The sequence below is a fragment of the Pinus tabuliformis genome, chromosome 1_2, assembly GCF_031772625.1.
Source record: "Pinus tabuliformis cultivar Carrire ecotype Pingquan chromosome 1_2, CPIR1, whole genome shotgun sequence".
Classification (NCBI taxonomy): Eukaryota; Viridiplantae; Streptophyta; class Pinopsida; order Pinales; family Pinaceae; genus Pinus; species Pinus tabuliformis.
Genome location: NC_142298.1, coordinates 370,224,939 through 370,244,687, shown reverse-complemented (window position 1 = coordinate 370,244,687; position 19,749 = coordinate 370,224,939). Strand labels below are relative to the sequence as shown.

At 32.0% G+C, this 19,749-nt stretch overlaps 1 protein-coding gene across 1 annotated transcript in view; it reads right to left on the bottom strand.

The window, feature by feature from the left end:
* Positions 1-8,103, bottom strand: part of LOC149205918 (protein DETOXIFICATION 33-like) — a 51,152-nt gene extending 43,049 nt beyond the window's left edge. Inside the window, exons 1-6 of the mRNA XM_089395225.1 lie at positions 7,567-8,103; positions 4,361-4,905; positions 4,157-4,243; positions 3,803-3,859; positions 2,523-2,761; positions 2,276-2,394 (exon numbers count right to left, since the gene is read on the bottom strand). Of these exons, the coding sequence (XP_089251351.1) occupies positions 2,276-2,394; positions 2,523-2,761; positions 3,803-3,859; positions 4,157-4,243; positions 4,361-4,905; positions 7,567-7,947 (1,428 nt within the window). The 5' untranslated portion in view covers positions 7,948-8,103. The remainder of the gene's footprint in view (positions 1-2,275; positions 2,395-2,522; positions 2,762-3,802; positions 3,860-4,156; positions 4,244-4,360; positions 4,906-7,566) is intronic.
* Positions 8,104-19,749: the final 11,646 nt, after the last annotated feature.

The window sequence follows — 19,749 nt, the reverse complement described above, 5'->3', positions numbered from 1 at the left end:
GGAATTTTGGTAACCCCATCTTCATAATACCCTTGAAGATTGGATCTAGATTACGCCCCACAGCCCTAATAAGGTATTATGGGTTTGGGTGTGTTACAGTTACGCCATGATATATCTTTCAATAATAGCAGCAGTTACAAAACTATGTGTTACCTTTCACCCAATTTATAAAATAAACTACATTACAAACAGAATTAACACTTAAAAGTTAAAACTATTTCCAATGAAAGAAATTTATTCGTAAGCTGACCAGCCTTGGAAAATGCGGACCTAGTTCAATATTTTTGAAGGGCTTGTGGGGTAGTGGTATTTGTGTATTCTAGGTAATGTGAATAGATCTGTTTGAAGGCACCAATTTCTTTTCAAGGGGGGTATAAACCTATTAAAAAAAAGGATGGTCTATTGGCTTAAAAATATGGCAACTGTTGCAAAACTGAAAATAATAAAAATGGATAATGAATCTACAACCAGACATGTAACAGAGGCAAATGATAACCAGCAAAAACTAAAATGAAGTTAAACACATGCATAAATACAATGAACATGGAGTTATGGAGAGAAAAACACAAGACATTTGTTAACATAGAACAAATTCTCCCTACAGCAGGTACAAGGAATAAACTCCCCAAGAAAATCTTCCCGTCTTACCCACTCTCCTGAGTATTCCAAGGCATCTTATTCATTTCACGCATGCCCATGCCTCTCTCTTACACTACAAGAGACCTTTCACATAACGGCAGCAGTTACAAAAGCATGTGTAACCACATTTATAAAACAAACATTGCAAAGAGAATTAATACTTAAAACTATTTCTAACAAAAGAAATATGCTTGCAAATATCCTGAACGAACAAATATTTACAACAGAAAGCAGGAAACAACACTATTCACTGACTCTCATCAGCTAAATGGAAATATTTACAACATTTATCAATTAAAATAAGCAAAGGTAAGTGTTTAAAAATTTGTGGAATGTAGTCTTAGGAAGGAAACTAGACCACAGGCATAAATTAAGCTTCACTTAAGACCAAATTGGATGATGGCAGAGGATGGTTTCTGAGGAAAAGTGACAAATTAACTCAAAGATAGGTCAAGGAGACTGATGGTTCGACTCACACCGGAGATTTCTTGAGCAGAAGCAGGAAGAAGCATGAGGCTAGGCACAATGTTGCACACATGTATAGGTGCAGTACAGAGGACAGACACATGGCACAAACACATGGTATGAATACAGGCTACAAGCTTAACACTAAGGATTTGCAATTTGTTTAAAATATTAAACTGTTTTTGCATATATTTCAAAAAAATAAAACCCAAAAACATTTCATGCAGCAAAACCTCAGAAAATTCATTTCCAATACTGTACCTATTTTACATTTCTGGTTTCTGATAGCATAGTGTGTTTCCCAATTTTACTCTTTTCATCTTCAGATTGAAGAGTATCTAGCATAGAGAGAAACTATTTGCTGTGTTCCATGTCTCAAACGCTCTGCTCACAACATCCCAATCACCAAGCTTTTTTGGAAAGTAAAGAGCCTTAATGTCTCACATCATATAACCCAAATACTCTGGTAATCTTTCCTTGATTATTCTAAGCTGGTTGACAGTCCCATTGACATATTTTGGTCATTGTGGAAATCAATATACTTTCTTTCATTCTATCTATAAAAATAATTCATCTTGAGCTTTCAGAGACTCAAATTTTCTCTATCGAACTTCTCAACTATACAATATTCCATGGTGGCAGCCATTGCTTATTGTAACATTCATTGCAATGCACCCACTTACAAAGTTCTTGTCCTCGAGATATGCAGGTCTCCATCTCATCAATCAGAACTTGTCTCTCACACCATGTTAGGAATCTAACTAGAGTATAATGAACATGGAAAACAGAAAGAGAACAATGAACAACAGGCTGTAGAACACTTAAATCTCATTTCAAAACAAGAAACATTGTTGCAAACATCAATTTGTTTAAAGGAGAGTCAGAACTAACAGTTTCTGCAGTCTTTAGTATAAAACTGCAGCAGCTAGTCAAATTACAGTTATGTAAACTGCTGTTTAGTGCTCTTGATGTGACTTTTGATACATTTCAACTATCTCGCTGTACTAATTGCAAACATAGAAAAACTATTTAAAACAATCCAACCATGAATATAGAAAAACTTTGTCTAAAAGAAAAAATATCATTCAAGTAACAAATCTCACAGACCAATAAATACAGACGAATTACAAATGATTAAAATCATCTATAGCAAGGGACCCTCAATACTTACAGTTATCCCCAATCCGAACTTGTAACATATGAGTATGCCTAGCGGCAATCCCACCATATAACAGGAAATTAAGTTCACATTAGCAACATAGTACTGTGAACCAGATCCTATAGCCACACCTGATCAAATATGGGTTTAGATGTTAGCTTCCATTTCCTTCCCTCTAATATGCATGGTTATTTAATTAACCATGTAACAAATAGTCAATTAAAATCAGAAAATTCATCAGCAAATGTTAAGTACTTACCTGACAGCACTGCCTGTATTCCATTAAGAAGGATAGATGCAGTAAGAAATGGAACCAACTCTGAGACTCTTTCTGTGACAGTCGGGCTGCTTGTGAAGAGATAACCCAAGACATTTTTGCAAACAAGAAAAACTATTGCAAAGAATATGCTGATGACTGAAGATGTAGCGACCGAAACAAAAACTGAAAAGCATGCAGCCTCAGCATTCCCAGCACCAAGTTCATTGGAGACCCTTACGCTGCAAAGAGAATATTATGAACAGGACGGAACATCTGGAGCATAATGTATATGGCAGTCATATATTACAGAAATTGTTTAATTATGAAAGAAAGGAATTTAGTTAGGAAACAATTAAAGCATTAGGGAGATCATATGGCATGACCCTGCTTTTATCTTGTATCTGTACATGATTTTGCAGTGCACATGGGATGTGCATTCAGATTTTCTTAATCTACTAAGTGTGCAAATTTATTTAAAAAATTAAAAAAAAATAAGTATGACACAAATAGTTCAGAATGATTATGAACAGTAAGCAAATTATAGAGCTCCTCAACCATATCGAAGTGCAATTTAGGAATGGTGTGACTACCTTTAAGCTCCATTATAAGATTTCTTCTTCAGCTTAGAGACACTTTCACATTGTAATTGAATAAAATGCTTAAGATGGAATAGCATAATAGCAGAGAAAAAAGTAAGATCTAGGGCACTGGATTCTAACAGTACTAGGGCTGCTTATGGCTGTGACCAACTGGTTTAGGTTGACGTTTGAACACAAGCCTGTTCCCACAATTATATCAATCATATGCCTATCTCAGAAGTTTCTCTCCAATTTAACATACGTGCCCTCAATTTATAATGGATTAAAACCAACGGACTAACCAAGAAATTCCTGCGACTATTGCCTCACTTTATTCATTTGCCCAATCTCTAGATGTGAGAGAGAAACATGTCCAACTACATCAGATATCAAGAAATTGTGTTCAGTGAGTCACTGATTTCAGGTCAATATATACCAAAGAAATTACATGTATAAATTTTATAAACTAGCATTGTTGTCTAGATCATAGTTTGTGTTTGTAATCAAGCAGAGAGTACATCATTCATTTTATAATGTCTAAATCTAGTAAGTATAGCAAGAGAGATAAATGAAATAACATCTACATTGTTCGCCTTCAAAGACTAGCAATAGCAAAAATCTTATAGCTAATTTTCAATGTTCTGTTTGGCAAACGAGAGTAATAATGCACATAAAAGGATTTTCTTCAGTTTTAACACACACCTTATGGCAACGTTGAAGCCAAGTGGTATCATCATCTCCAGAAGTATCATACTAATGCTGCAATTTAGAAAGGGAAACCCACTCAAACTAGCATTCCAGTCTCATTTTCAATTAAAAAAGGAATAAATTTAGACTTATCATACAGTTTCTGTTAAATCACAAATTGACCGTCATACTGACTGACTAAAGGTTTTCAAACTATTACAAGTCAAAAATATATTAGGAAGTATGAAATAGATCGTTATGATCTAGTAACTATTGATAAATATTAAAAATGATGTAGACAACAATTCAACCAAAAACATAATTAATCACCTTTGATAACCAATGTCGTGGAGCATCAGGATTAACTACCTTATGGAAAGTGCATCTATATCAACTTCTGGATCATTCAATGTCCCAGCAAGAAAAACGAGGATCTGATAGTACCATATCTGCAGGCTAATTTATAGAACCCAGGATGATTCAAAGAAGAAAGCAGTGAGAATATTGAAAGCATTGCATAACATACTGCTGCAAGGAAGTGACTATTACAGTTAACAAGAGCTGAATACTTACAATACCATTATGGCTGAAAATATAGATAGTCTTAAGAATGATGGAAGTTGGCGGAATGCAATTAATTTGAAGCCCGTCCATGAAGCTTTGCATGAAGCAGAACGCATTATGTAAAGAAACTCAAGGATGGTCATAAGCCAGCACGATACATTGTGTGTCATGACAATACCAATGAGGCCTAGTTTTAGTTTGAAGGCAGTTATCCAACAGAATATAAAGTGCAAGATTAATACTCCTCCCGAGATCCAAACTATAGGTAAGACTAAACTCTGTGCATGTAAAAACTTCTGAACAGATACATTTACTGCAAATGCAAACAGCTGGGGAAGCATCCATTTCAAGAGAAGTCCTGACTTAGCAGCAATGGCAGTTGTTTGGCCAAACAGTTTGAATATAGGTTCTGCAAAAAGGCATGGAATGGACAATAAAAGTGCAGCTCCTGTGAGTACAATGATTGACCGTTGCATGTAGATCCCAAGCATATGCAATTGTCTTGCTCCAAAAGCTTGTCCACAAAGTGTTTCTAGAGCACTTCCCATTCCTAGCTGCATAAAAAGAACACCCAAATACTCATCATTATATAATGCCAACAAAATGCACAGGAAAGCTGTTACTTGAAGTACTGCATAAGGGAGGACTTAGGAAGAGCTTAATAGTGCTGCCTAAAGGTCCTAAATTCATTCTATGTGATAATTCCAAATTTTAGAAATTGTTGAGACTGCTTAAAGTGGGTAACATTTGAAAACGGTTGAAGATATCATGAAGATTATTGAACCAAGCACTCAATGCAAGATAGTTTCAGAATTCCAATTGAAGATGAAATTTTAAATGTATGAAATTGAATGAATAATAAAAGAAAAAATTCAAAGGCAAGGCAGAATGCTATAACTATGATCTCAGCATAAACCAAACCTATACATGAAGTATCAAATGAGCTAAAGAACAAAGTATCAATAATGCAAGAACTTGGGGTATGAACATGCAGTTCAATAGCAGGTCACTCAAGTGGCCAGCAGCTAGTCTTGAATTCTATACTCATCTCTGGGTTTTTACAGGCAAACATTTCACAAAGTTCAATTCTTCTTGCCTTCATGCCCAGATCACTAAATTTAAAAAAAATAGGAGCATCTAGGAGAATCCATCATCTGGTTGCAATAAAGTTTTAAAACTCCTACTTATCCTGCACATCACCCCCAACCAAGGTTCTTAAATTTGGACACGGGAATGATTTGGCGAGATGCCCAGTAGGGAGTGACTTGGCAACTTCAAAAACTCGGCACCAGACTATATAATAATCAGGAAATAACTCAGCATAACTTGGAACAACTCGGCACAAAGACTCAACTGAACAATAGGTCATCTTGCTCATTAGACTGTAGCTTCATCACTCCAACTCAGAGTTTAATAACCCTGTCCTCAATTTCAGGGTAGTTTCATTTCTGTTTGGGAAAGACACATGAGATGGTTAAGATTGTATGCATGGGAACAGCATACATTTTTCTCATGCAAGGCTACAAAGCCAAAGAACTGCCACAGTGACTTGTCTTTTATCAAAAACAAGATAAATGTAACGGCATTGATACACAACGAAGTTGCAAATGTCCAATACACCAAGTTGGCCATCATGGACCTTAAACCATTTCTTGTGTTCAACATCCCTTTTTAGTCTATTGTTTTGAATACACTTTCAGAAAAATTGCAGATCTTACAAAGCGGAAGTTCAGAAGAGATAGCCATAGGGGTATACACTTTGTCTTTCGAATAGCTCAGGGAAGCCATAAGGACATACTGTTAAACCAATCCCTAAGAAAAATTCCAACAGATGAATAAATTCATAGCCCTCGAAGAAACTTTCGGAGGCACTATCCTCAACCCTCATTCTTTTTGGATAGAACATTCCACAACTCTCAGAACATTTTTGGCAATTTAGAGTTTAGATTTTGGTATATTGGGCAACATATTATAAGGATTCATGGTTTCCCATCATAGGATAATTGCAAAATTGTTTAGAATCTCACCAAATGCACAATGTGCATGAGAGGAAACTCCGAATTTGCTGAATTTGATATTGAGTTGGTTTGACTCAAGAGTTCTAGTGTGGCAGACCAAGCACTCCACCTCGGGAACTGCTCTAGGAGAAGAAGAGGTCATGTTACAAGGGTTGTTCAAACTTCATGACAGAAATGACTTACTTGCCTGAGCTAGTTCTGCTTGGACAGTTCCCCGGAGTACTAAACTCAGCTTAGCTCCCCAGATTCAGCCAAACAGTCAGGGGTTTCTCCCAGAATTTCTTTCCTTGAACCTTGGATGGTAAGAAAGCGGAGCAACCTTGGATGGTAAAAAAGTGGGGCTGCCTTGCTCCCACACTTCTCCGAATCCCCAGTACCATACCGCCAGGCCCCCTCTGCCCCAGTTAGCCCCCAGATGACATCATCAGCCATTTTACAATGGTCAACACCCCTGCCTCGGCCATCAAGACGAGCAGGCCCTGACATCCTTTCTCTCTCTCCGCACCATGATCTCTAGTCTCTGGCCTCCCTACTGTATTAGTGCCCTTAAACTTTGTATTCTGAATAGACCGCTAGGATATAGTTTAGCTAGACATTTAGCTATGCTTCTTTCTTTTTCTGCCTTTTATGGTTTTCAACGTTGTCATAGGAGTTGTTTTGGTATTTCGACTTTGTATTCACAATGGATATACCTTCAAGTCTCCTTGACCTACTTTTGTAATTATTTGCTGGATATAATAAAGTTATGTTATCTTATCTAGGTGTGTCTTTTAGCTGGTAAATACCAACTAGTCTGTGCCTAAAAAGAAAGCTGGTACTACCCAAAAGCATAACTTTCATGGCGGCTGGAAGGCAAATAGCTAGGTCAAAATAGAACTTTAGGTATGTAGCTAATTGAACAACTTGTCATTTGACAAGAGGCATATGTCAAATCCCAAACATACAAGCATAGGCCACCAGGATGAAACTCCCAGAATCATAACAATACATTAAGTTAACAAAAACCCAAATTAGCTTCGGGAGCATAGATTCCATTAACATTTTATTTGGGTTTTAGAATTCTCATTATAGTTGGAGTCCAGCCATGGAATGTGCCTCTGTTTTTTCCAAACAAATGGGGCATGCAAGCACTCTGAAATCAACAATGCCTTATGGGGGAATTAAATAGGACCAGTATGAAAACAAAACAGAGCATACCATGATTCCATAAGCCAATCCTCTAACAACAGTGCAGGCAATCGCCAATGCAGCCAACTCGAACTTCCCCAAGTGTCCTGCCATCAATTCTGCCACAACAGTAAACATATACTGCAAGACAGTAGCAGCTATAGTGGGAGCTGCAAGCTTCCATTGGGCCTTGCACTCGGACCAGGTTGTCCTGCTCAATTCTTTGCGCCTGTGACTGCTATCTGAGGTGGGCATTAAGCTGTCAAGCTGTACGTACTCGTGAACTCCGAACTCATTGTTTTGTTCATTGGAAGTATTCTGCACATATGCGGAGTAAGAGGAAGTGGAAGGAAGCAGCAAGGGCCGCCTACGTTCGTCTAGGGACATCGTAGTGTTTCTAACCGACGCCATGAAATGGAAAGAATGATATAACCAGAGATGGCTGCCTTGGTTATCATATCGAAGTGAAGGAATGGTAGTTGTAGCGGAAGGATCGCCTAACCTCCTAGTCAAATGAATAGGTTAGCAACATGTATGCAAAGTATCGTTAGGTGCGACGTGAGGTTCATGTGACAGTATTTAACGACCAACTTATGGATGCCTATATTTGTCACTACTTTTATCTTATACTACATCTCTGAAGTTGACGCAATTTATTTAAATTTCTGCATTTCCATATCAAAAACTTTGGTTGAAGTGTTCAACAAGTTATCTATCTTTATTTTTAGACGTGGTATTATGACGCAATAAAGTAATTGTTTCTAAGGTCATCACAGCCTGCCATTTAGGGTATGACCTATTGAGGACGCTACAGCCGAAACTTGGGTTTTGGCCCATGGAATCCTTTCATTTATATTATTTGTTGAAGTGTCGGCAAACTCTGGTTTAAAAATTACAATCTGTTTTTTTTGTTTTTTCTGTTCTCAAAGAAATTCACTAATATCACATCGTTATCCAAATAACATTCATTAATTATATATATATATTAGGGTATTGAATTAGAATTAGGATTCGTATAAGATAATATTTTATTTTATTTTTTATATTTAACCTATAATATTTGAGTAAGTCTAATGATTAAGTGTATGTGTTTCTTTCTAAGAGGTCACACGTTCAAAACCATTAAGTGTATGTGTTTTTTTTAAGAGGTCAGACATTCAAAACCAAAGCGGGTAGAGTATGTATGCCTTCATATACTTAGTAGTCAAATGGCTCTGTGGAAGTGGGTCCCTTGTCCCACAAACAAGGGGTTTCATACACCAATTTGGTGTATGGCTGGGTCATGACCTTAAAACTTCATAATAATGATATTATTGAAATTAGACTTAGAATTTGTGTTAAGTTATATAAGTTTAGAATGATATTTTAAGATAAATCACATTAGATAGTTCCAAACACCAACCATTAATCTGAAAGACATTATCAAAATAAATAAAGTTATTTTCTCTATTTATCTATATTATTATTAGCTTTCTCTTTTCCATTATTTATTAAATATTAATAGAGTTATCGTATATTACTTTATTTTATTTCAATGTTTAAAAAGTTGAGTTAAGATATATTTATATTTATTTTATTTTATTTTTTATGATGATATTATTGTTGTTATTATTATTATTTTCCATGTAAGTAAAGGAAAGATATTCTTTGAAACTCAAGGCCATATAACAACAAGGCTCAAAATCATTATAACAATATATTTGATATGAGCTTAACATGTCATTTGTGAAACTGAACCTAGATGGGGATAGCAATCATTTCTCTCCACCTCCAAAAATAAAGTCAATTATCTATTATTTTGTATTATCATTAATAATTTTGTTTCATTTTTACAAATCAAAATCAATATTACATTATACATCTCATATACATTAGATTGTATTTCTCTTGATGTAAGCGAAATAAAACTTATAAATACATTTCTTGTTTTATTATACATTTTATTTAGTAAGAGATTTAATCATTATTAATTTAACAAGTCAAATGAGCAACAATGTTCCTTGCTTTCTTTGACTTTTCATTTTACACAATGCATGAATGCATGTTGTTGTAATGTGGATGGGAAAAACAAGATTAAATTTCAAGTTGAGCATTTGTAATTCCAAGATAATATGTTGTAATGTGGATGGGAAAAAACAAGATTAAATTTCAAGTTGAGCATTTGTAATTCCAAGATAATAGGAAAAGGACCAATAAATTTTAATTCATATTTGCATAATTATGTTTTTCCACTCATGAGGTAATATAAAATTTAATGGAGAAAGATTAATGTATAAATATATTTAATGCATACACTATTAGTGTTTGTAAAGAAATATTAGAGAAAATAGTCATGACACGCAATATAGTCAAATTATTAAAAAATTGCTAATAAAAATAAGTTGCAAACTATAATTCCAACTACATATGCCACATTCAAGGGCTCCATCCAAAAGTGATGGGTGAGAAATTATCATGAAAACTTTGTTAAAAGATAATGATAAATAGAAGAGTGTCTTGCTATTAACATGATCGATTAACAAATTATTAATATTGAAATGACATTATACATTATTAATGATAAACTATTATTAATATTTTTATATCTTATATATTTATTTTTAATTTTTAATGCCATTAAAATAATAATTTAAATTAACTAAATTAATAATATTATAATAATTATTATTTTTTATTTTAAATATAATATACTATTAAATAAGAAAAAATATGAAACGAAGATATTAGTAAAATATTTTATTAATTTTAATAAATTTAATAATAATAAAAATTACATAATAAAATAATCTATATTCATATTATTTAACAACTTCATTCATATTCATTTAATAATTTAACAAAAAATTTACAGTCATTTAATAACTTCATTCATATTCTTTTAACAACGTGACAAGAATTTTAAAAATATAATAAAGCAACTTCTTTCCCTACCCCAAATAAAACACAAAAAAACAAATATCTCTTTGCCATAAAAATGTGTTTTTCAAAAAAAAATATTCTTAATAATAATCTAGAGATGGAGTGGACTATCTTTTTGATTTTATGATGTGTCTTTTTCTTTTCTCTTTATACTTATTTATTAAATAGAGATATCTTTACATTAGAGTAAACATTATATTTTTATATATCAAGTCAAAATAACTCTAAAGTAAAGAATTGGATACAATTTGTGTTCTCTCTCTCACATGATTCTAGTTAACATTGGCTAGATTCTATTTAACATTGGCCTAACCAATTTGGTGTATGGCTAGGTCGCGACCTTAAAATTGGATAATAATGATAATATTGAAATTGGACTTAGAATTTGTATTAAGTTAGATTAATTTAGAATAATATTTTAAGATGAACCACATTAAATGGTTCCAAACACCAACCATTAAACCGAAAGACATTATCAAAATAGATAAAATTATTTTCTCTATTTATCTATATTATTATTAGCTTTCTTTTTTCCATTGTTTGTTAAATATTAATAGAGTTATCTTATATTACTTTATTTTATTTCAATGTTTAAAAAGCTGAGTTAAGATATATTTATATTTATTTTATTTTATTTTTTATTATGATATTATTGTTGTCATTATTATTATTTTCCATGTAAGTAAAGGAAAGATATTCTTTGAAACTCAAGGCCATATAACAACAAGGCTCAAAATCATTATAACAATATATTTGATATGAGCTTAACATGTCACTTGTGGAACTCAACCTAGGTGGGGATAGCAACTATTTCTCCCACCTCCATAAATAAAATCAATTAACTATTATTTTTTATTCTCATTAATAATTGTGTTTCATTTTCATAAATCAACATCAATATTGCATTATACATCTCATATACATTGGACTGTATTCCTCTTGATGTAAATGAAAAATAAAACTTATAAATACATTTCTTGTTTTATTATACATTTTATTTAGTAAGAGATTCAATCATTGTTAATTTAACAAGTCAAATGAGCAACAATGTTCCTTACTTTCTTTGATTTTTCATTTTACACAATGCATGAATGCATGATGTTGTAATGTGGATGGGAAAACAAGATTAAATTTCAAGTCGAGTATTTGTAATTCCAGAATAATAGGAAAAGAGCCAATAAATTTTAATTCATATTTGCATAATTATTTTTTTCCACACTCATGAGGTAATATAAAATTCAATGGAGAAATATCAATGTAGAGAGATATTTAATGCATGCCCTATTAGTGTTTGTAAAGAGATATTAGAAAACATAGTCATGACAGGCAACGTAGTCAAATTATTAAAAAATTGTTAATAAGAATAAGTTGCAAACTACAATTCCAACTACATATGCCACATTCAAGGGCTCCATCCAAAAGTGATGGATAAGAGATTACCATGAAAACTTTGTTAAAAGGTAATGATAGGTAGAAGGGTGTCTTGCTATCAACATTATCGATTAACAAATTATTAATATTGATATGACATTATGCATTATTAATGATAAACCATTATTAATATTTTTATATCTTATATATTTATTTTTAATTTTTAATATTATTAAAATAATAATTTAAATCAATCAAATTAATTATACCAATCAATAATATTATAATAATAATTAATTTTTTTATTTTAAATATAATCTAATATTAAATTAAAAAAATATGAAAAAGACATACTATTAAAATATTTTATTAATTTTAATAAATTTAATAATAATAAAAATTACATAATAAAATAATTTATATTCATATTTATTTAACAACTTCATTCATATTCATATTCATTTAATAATTTAAGGAAAAATTTACAATCATTTAATAACTTCATTCATATTCCTTTAACAATGTGACAGAATTTTAAAAATATAATAAAGCAACTTCTTTCCCTACCCTAAACAAAACACAAAAAACAACTATCTCTTTATCATATAATAATAAAATGTGTTTTCAAAAAAAATATTCTTAATAATAATCTAGAGATGGAGTGGACTATCTTTTTGATTTTATGATATGTCTTTTTCTTTTCTCTTTATACTTATTTATTAAATAGAGATATCTTTACATAATAAAGATTACATTTTTATATATCAAGCCAAAATAACCCTAAAGTAAAGAATTGGATACAATTTGTGCGCTCTCTCACATGATTCTAGTTAACAGTGACTTTTACTCTTAATTTGTGGTTAATGATAATTCTAGGGTACACAAAATTGGTAGTTGTACCAATTTTTTTTTATCTTTAGGATGAATGATACTTTATATTATTTCTGTGGTTAATGATTATTTTAGACTGCGTTTATTGGGATTTTTACGGTGAATAATACTTTACAATATGTAATATGTGGTGGATACTAAGATAATTTATGTGTATTTTTTTGGAATGGTTAAGATTTATCATCATAAATTTGAAAATTTTAAATATAATATTAATTTATTTTTTATATTTGAATATTATAAATAAATAAAAATATATATAATTATTTATTTTAAAATTAATATGTTTAATATTAATTAATTTTAATGTATTTGATAATAAATTGTGGAAAGAAGGGGTAATTAAAGAGAAGTAAAAATGGAAGTTTAAGGTTTTGTAAAGTCTAGGATTTATGGAAGAGATAGTAAACTACACCATAGATTGTTTAGAAATGTTTATTATTTTTATTAAAGGAGGTCACAAAGTGTATAAGGAAGGTGGTGAGTTTAGGTGTAAGTTTCATGGGATGTTTGGGGCCCCTCATTTGTCTAGTTTTGCACTCAATCTTCCAACCATGGCAATCAATGGAAGATTGGAGACCTTATCAGGACATGACAACTCTATGACAAGGATATGTCATAAAGGCCCTTTTGGGATTGGGACTTGACAAGATGGGAGGAAAGATGAGATCTAGCATGTCTTTAATTTGCCAAACAATTACCCATCTTGCTAACATAGTGAGTGTTTTCATGGAGGGCATTGGGATGAAGGACTATGATTTAGCAGAGCTTTCGATTCCTTTTTACCTTTAATTATTTTCCTCTCATAATAGAGTTTTAAATCTAGTGTGAGCATAAAGTATGTTGATGGTAATAATGAGTTTTTGTCTAAAGAGGATTCCTTGGAATCTATAGAAATTTTAGGTTCAAGGGAGGAGGGGGAGAAATGTGCAGGTGATAATGGTGAATGACCTAGGTTACAACAACAAGAAAGGGAAAGAAGTACATTAAAATCTTAAAAGTTGAGACAAAGTTGGTGTTGGGCAAGGATATCTCTATGGAAGATGTAATTTGGATGATGAGAAAAACTTTAAAGGGTTGTTTATATTATAGGTATAAAATGGAGAAGAATATATCTCTATGGATTCATAGTACTTTGACCGAGTTGTTAGGTTACTCACCTTTTTTCATACCTTAGCAAGAGGATGGTTAGCATTCCACTTCAAAACAAAAGACAATTCCATTAAGATCTTAGAAGCTAAATTGTAATAAGATTAGCATCCTTCTAAAAAAAGTGGACTCCCTCTTTTGATCCTAGAGCAAAGAGTATAACAAACACCCAAATGCATAGTGATGAGGATGTCTTTAAGGTCATAAAAGATAGCATTGGGACCTTTTTAAAGGTGATTGATCAATTTAAAATGACAATAGCACATTTGGTAGCCTAAATTTTGCTGGTTTTCAAGGTTAATTAAGGGTTGGCTAAAGATATAAAGATTGTGGTGGGGATTCGAAGCTATATGCAAACATTGTACTATGTTGGTATTCCCTTTCATTACTCTAGATGTCATTCATATGGGTATTTAGTTCAAGACTATCCCTTGAAGTTCCATGGAAGAGTATGGAGTTGGAAAAAATAGTTACAGGAGGGTTTGGAGGTGGAAAAGGAATCTACAACTCTAAAAACTATAGATGGAAAATATCATAGGGAAAATGGTTAAACTCTTCACAAGAAGAAAGAAGCTCCAAAAGTTCCCCATTTGTCTATGGGAAGTTTAATAGGAGCATAAGTAACCATGGAACATGGCAAAGTGGACATGGTAAAAGAGCTTAGGCTTTTTCTTGAAGAAGTAACAATGTAAACTTTGAAACGGGAACTGATATGATTATTCATTTAGTTGAGGTAGCAAAAAAGTGACCCAATTTTGAAAAGTGGTGATGCAGAATACACATATTTTTTTTAGAATAGTTTTGACACTTTAATTTTTTTTTTTATGTACATTAGTTTTTAGAATGTTAGTGATTTGCGTGCTGATTTTAAAAAGTGTTGATTTTGCATCAGGCCCTTTTTTTAAAAGACCTATTTTTTGACTTTAAATTTTCTAATGTATTAAATGTGAATAATTATTTTTCTAAATTTCACAATTTTTGAAGTGGTATTCTTGTTCATATTTTCTTGTTTTTTTTTTTTTTTTTTTTTTGTAGTGAGGTTTTAATTTTTTTGCATAGTTAAAGAAGAAGGTCGATATTTTAAAGTTTCAATATTCTACATATTTATATATTGTTAATTAATTTTTCAATGCACCTCATATAGTTGTCTCTAAAAAAAAATATTTTTTAACAATTAACATAAAAATAACCATTTTGAACATAAATATAACAAAAAAATTACACATTTTGATAATTTTTTGCTAGAAATGACATGTCAAAATCACAATTTTATAGGAAAATTTTAACAAAAAATGGTTAAATAATAGTTTTTTTTATGAATTTCATGTCAAAAAATAATAATAATCACTGTTTTTTTCAAAAAATAATGATTCACATAAAAATTAAAGTGAAAATCACATAATACAAATATTGAACACATAACAACATTAATTGAATGCTTATTCTTCTCATAAAATGTCAAAGTCAAAACATGACATGTATAACTAATTAATAATTACAAAAAATGAGCTTGATTTCCAAGCATAACTTAAATTTAATCAACAATATCACGTAATCCAAACTCTTCATCCTCTAGAGTTTCATCATTGTCTTCTTCCACAATATTTTCTGCTTCATTTTGCTCATTTTCCTCTTCTAATGGATCTTTGATGTCTGTGAATCTCCCAGTGTATGCCTTTCCAATCATTCCATGTAATGGTGATTGAGGTTCCTTTGCCTTTTTTGCGACACGTGATTCACTAAAATCCCCTTTCTTCAATCCAATTTCTTGCATTGCATCTGGAAGAAATTGAGGAAAATTAATTCTTTGTTGAATAAATTTGCACTGTACTGGATCTTTTTTAATGGCAATACAATTTCTTCCTTTTTGTAGGCAACATGATAGTGTTGTACCTAATTATCAAGCACAAAAGAAATAATGAAGTAAATTAATATAATGACATATAAATTAAGAAAGAAGATATTGAAATTCAATTCTATATAATAAAACTTACCTGAGCCAGAAAATAAATCGAGAACCCAATCTCCTCATTTGAACATATGTCTATAAGATAGTTAATCAATAACTTTGGTTTTTGATAAATGTTAATTATCTCTCCTTTTGCTTCTTTGTCTTCATGTGTTAGTTTTCTCACAACAACATTATAAACTAATACTTGGTTATGACTTTTTCCATCTACCCGATTAAAAAGCATAGACATATAGCTATCATCTTTTGCCCAACAATATGGATGAACTCACAGTCATTTATAAATGGTTGATATTCACGGTTAAGAAGATTTGACTTTTGCTTGTAACATGAAATAGTAAAAGTTCAATTAACTTGTACATAAACGAATTTTTTAACATTAATCAAACATACATTTTCAACGTCTTACCATGTAAGTTGCATCCTTGAGTTTGTTTTCCCCTTGAAGCTTGACAATAACATTGTCAATTGTGTGTCTGAATGAAATGTCACAAATCTCCATAATAGTGATGATGTGACTTTTACAAATCCCGCAACCACTTTACTAAGAGCTTGATAAGTATAAGGGTCACTATCATAGTCAATGTTTGGGATATTGAAACCATGGGGAATATCTGTAATAACTAGAGAATAATCCCTTTTAGGTATGAGTTTAGCAATGTCTTCATAGTCGCCTTGTATTACTTGTTATTGAATAGTGTCAAGCCCATTCCAAATGAAATGAGTAAGTGCTCGATCAAGTTCAACATTCCTAAGACGTTGCTTCTTCAGTCTTTCGATCTTAATTTTTTCAATAAAGTTTTTGAAACTACCTGATGCTCCATTTGCATCCTTCCTCATCTTTAATAAAATAAACAAATATATGTATAAGTTATAAAATAAAAATAGTATACAGATGAATAAAAATGAATGTATAAATCAACATACCTTTTTAAATGCAAGATAAAAATCTTTTAGTGTTGATGTAGAACTTGAATTTGGATAGTTGCGTACAACATCATCCCAACTATCTTCATTCAACAATTTAACCATTTGTTCTTGTATTTTCATGTAAACTTTGTGACTGAATAGATAAAGTAAAAAAAGTTAATATAATGATATGTATAACAAATACTACCAAGAACAATATGTTATATTTAAAAGAAAATTATAATATAGAAATAAGTAAAAATAATTCAACAAACTTACTTTTGAAATTCCTCAGACATTTCCTCCAATGATAATTCCCCTGACCTCACACGAGATAATATTTCTTTGACAAGTTTTTCATCCTTCACTCCTTGCAATGCTCTCCAAGGTGTGATAGTCATATCTTCTAGAAGTTGTTTCATTTCAGGACCTGATTTATTGTTGCTACATATCAATGGTTTAGACCTTTTGACCTTCTGGTTTTTAATGCCAATGTTCTCCCACATGCTAAAAATATCATTAATCAATTCCCATATCTCTCCAGTTCTAAATGCCAACTGGAAAATGTTATCAATACTTCTGAATATATCAGTATTTACTCTGTCGCCTTTTGAATTGATTTTCTCCTCAATTTGATAGCCTATTTCCATACAACATTCCTTTTAGAGTTCTACAGTAACATTTATCTTATCCCCACCACATTTTTCTTCAAATTCACTATGAGTAAATCTAACCCTTTGGATTAAAGTCATAGACATCCTATATTCATTATCTGAATTATGATCACATGCCAATAACTTTGCTTCTGTATCTGATAAACCAGCATAAATGATACATTTCATTGTTTCAAAACGTGGGTTAATGGGATATTTCTACATCATTTTTCCTTTGAGCTTCTATAGAATGGTTCCCCCCAAGCACATAATAATTGTATTCAAAACATTTTGACTTATCAAATGCTTCTTTGTTGGGAACTTGAACTGGATCAACAAGAAGCACATAATTAACCACATGAGCATATGGATTGTACTTCATCAATGTCTTCAAGTTGTGAACATGCAGGTGGTGTGGCTTTCTAATTTGATATTTACATTGTCCTTCACTTGGCTTATAGATTTGTCTCACATTAAGCTGAAATGTACGACCACCCTCAATTAAGTTTCTCTTTGTCAAGTTCTGTCGAATGACATTTTGTTTTGTTTTAATAATGCCATCCTCTAAATTATCTTATGGTGTAATGATTTCCCTGCTTTCTTTTGAATTTTCACTAGGATCTTCACTGTTGGTAATGACTACTTGAGAATGTTCAACTTTAATTTTCTTCCTCCTAACATTCTCATCATTAACTAGAACAAAGACATTCCTGGGCATTGTTACTTTTGGTCTTTTATGGCTCTTCTCCTTTCTAACATAAGTTTTAATGTCATCCTCAGTAATGAAAACATATTCTTCAGCATTAGTTTCAACTTCCTCATCTTCAAAAGTAACATGTCTACCTTTGCTAGATTTATCCACTAGAGGCATTTTTTTTCTGATCCCTTGTTTTGTAGCATCATGAATTAGTATTTTTTTGCTTGTTTTCCATATCTTCCTCTGACCCTGAGTAGAAACTGCTAACAACAATCATAATATCTTGTTCTATGAAATGAATGCCTCCCAACATAATTGAAAGATTTTCAATAAAATAATGTCAAACAAAATATCATATGTCAATGAAAACTAAGTTATAAAAATATAATGAGATAGTTACAATAACGCAAAACACAAATATAAATAACAATACTTATGATATCTTCTGCAATCTCATTTACGATTTGTTTACACAACTTTGTATATACCTCTGTCGTGCCATACAATGACAATGATAACTGATATTTAATCTTATCATGTGACTTGGGCGGTTTTGTAAGTATATAAACAACTTCAGTGTCTAGTATCAAACACATGTCTATGAACTTTCCCAACACCTCATAAATTCTACTATATATATATATGCACATCTTCGCCTTCTCTTTCTTTCACATACCATACATTTTTTGGAAGCTTCAGTTCTTTTGATTTCTTCCAGTATGAAATCATCTTCTTATCGTTTGAGGCACTTGATAGATTTGTAGTTATCAACTCAGGTTTGGTTCGTTCAACAGTGCTTTTTGAGGATCCACCTTTAATTTTAGCAATCTTTGGTCCAAAAAGATTCACAGAAATCTTCTTTGATGCCATTTTCCTGCAAAAAATACACATATATATAAATCAATAAATTACAAAAAAAAATATTAGCTTAAATTAATAAACAAAACGATAAATGATAAATAATTTTGTAAAACATAACCTTTAAAAAAAACAAACAAACAAATAGGAAATTAGAAAAACGCAGCCCCCTCTTGCCCCACCCCCACGGCCCAATCGGCCATCGGGGGTGGAGGCCCAATTTTGAGAAGCTCCTCGAAGGAGGTTGCATGCAACCCCTTCCGCCCCACCTCAGCGGCCCCACGCAGTCCCTCCCGCCCCACCCCGACGGCCCCACGCAGCCCCTCCCGCCCTTCTACCACGGGCCCATTGGACCACGGGGTTAGGTGCTGTCGGCGAGCACGATCGGGTCCACCACGCCCATTGTGGACGTAGTGGCCTTCTGCCTACCATGAGCTTGTCGGGTAAATCTGGCTCATCTAAATTTTTAATTTCTAAAAAAAAAAAAATCATTAAACCTATTGAATTTTAAAACTTGCACACAGCAAAAGGGAAACTAACCTTTCAAATGCGATAATCTTCCATTGAATATGTTGTTGATAACAATGTAGCTGCTCCATAAATTTTCTCCAAGTCTTTTAACAAACCTCGAAAAACCTTGATGTGATGTGAGGAATAGTGATAATGAAATTTATGATATAGCGGAAATTACGGAATTGTTTTACCGCACAGTTAATGTGGGATTAATTTGTTTTTATAAAAACTTTAACATGTAAATTTTGTTATGGCGATATAGGGAACTATGATAAAACAAATAT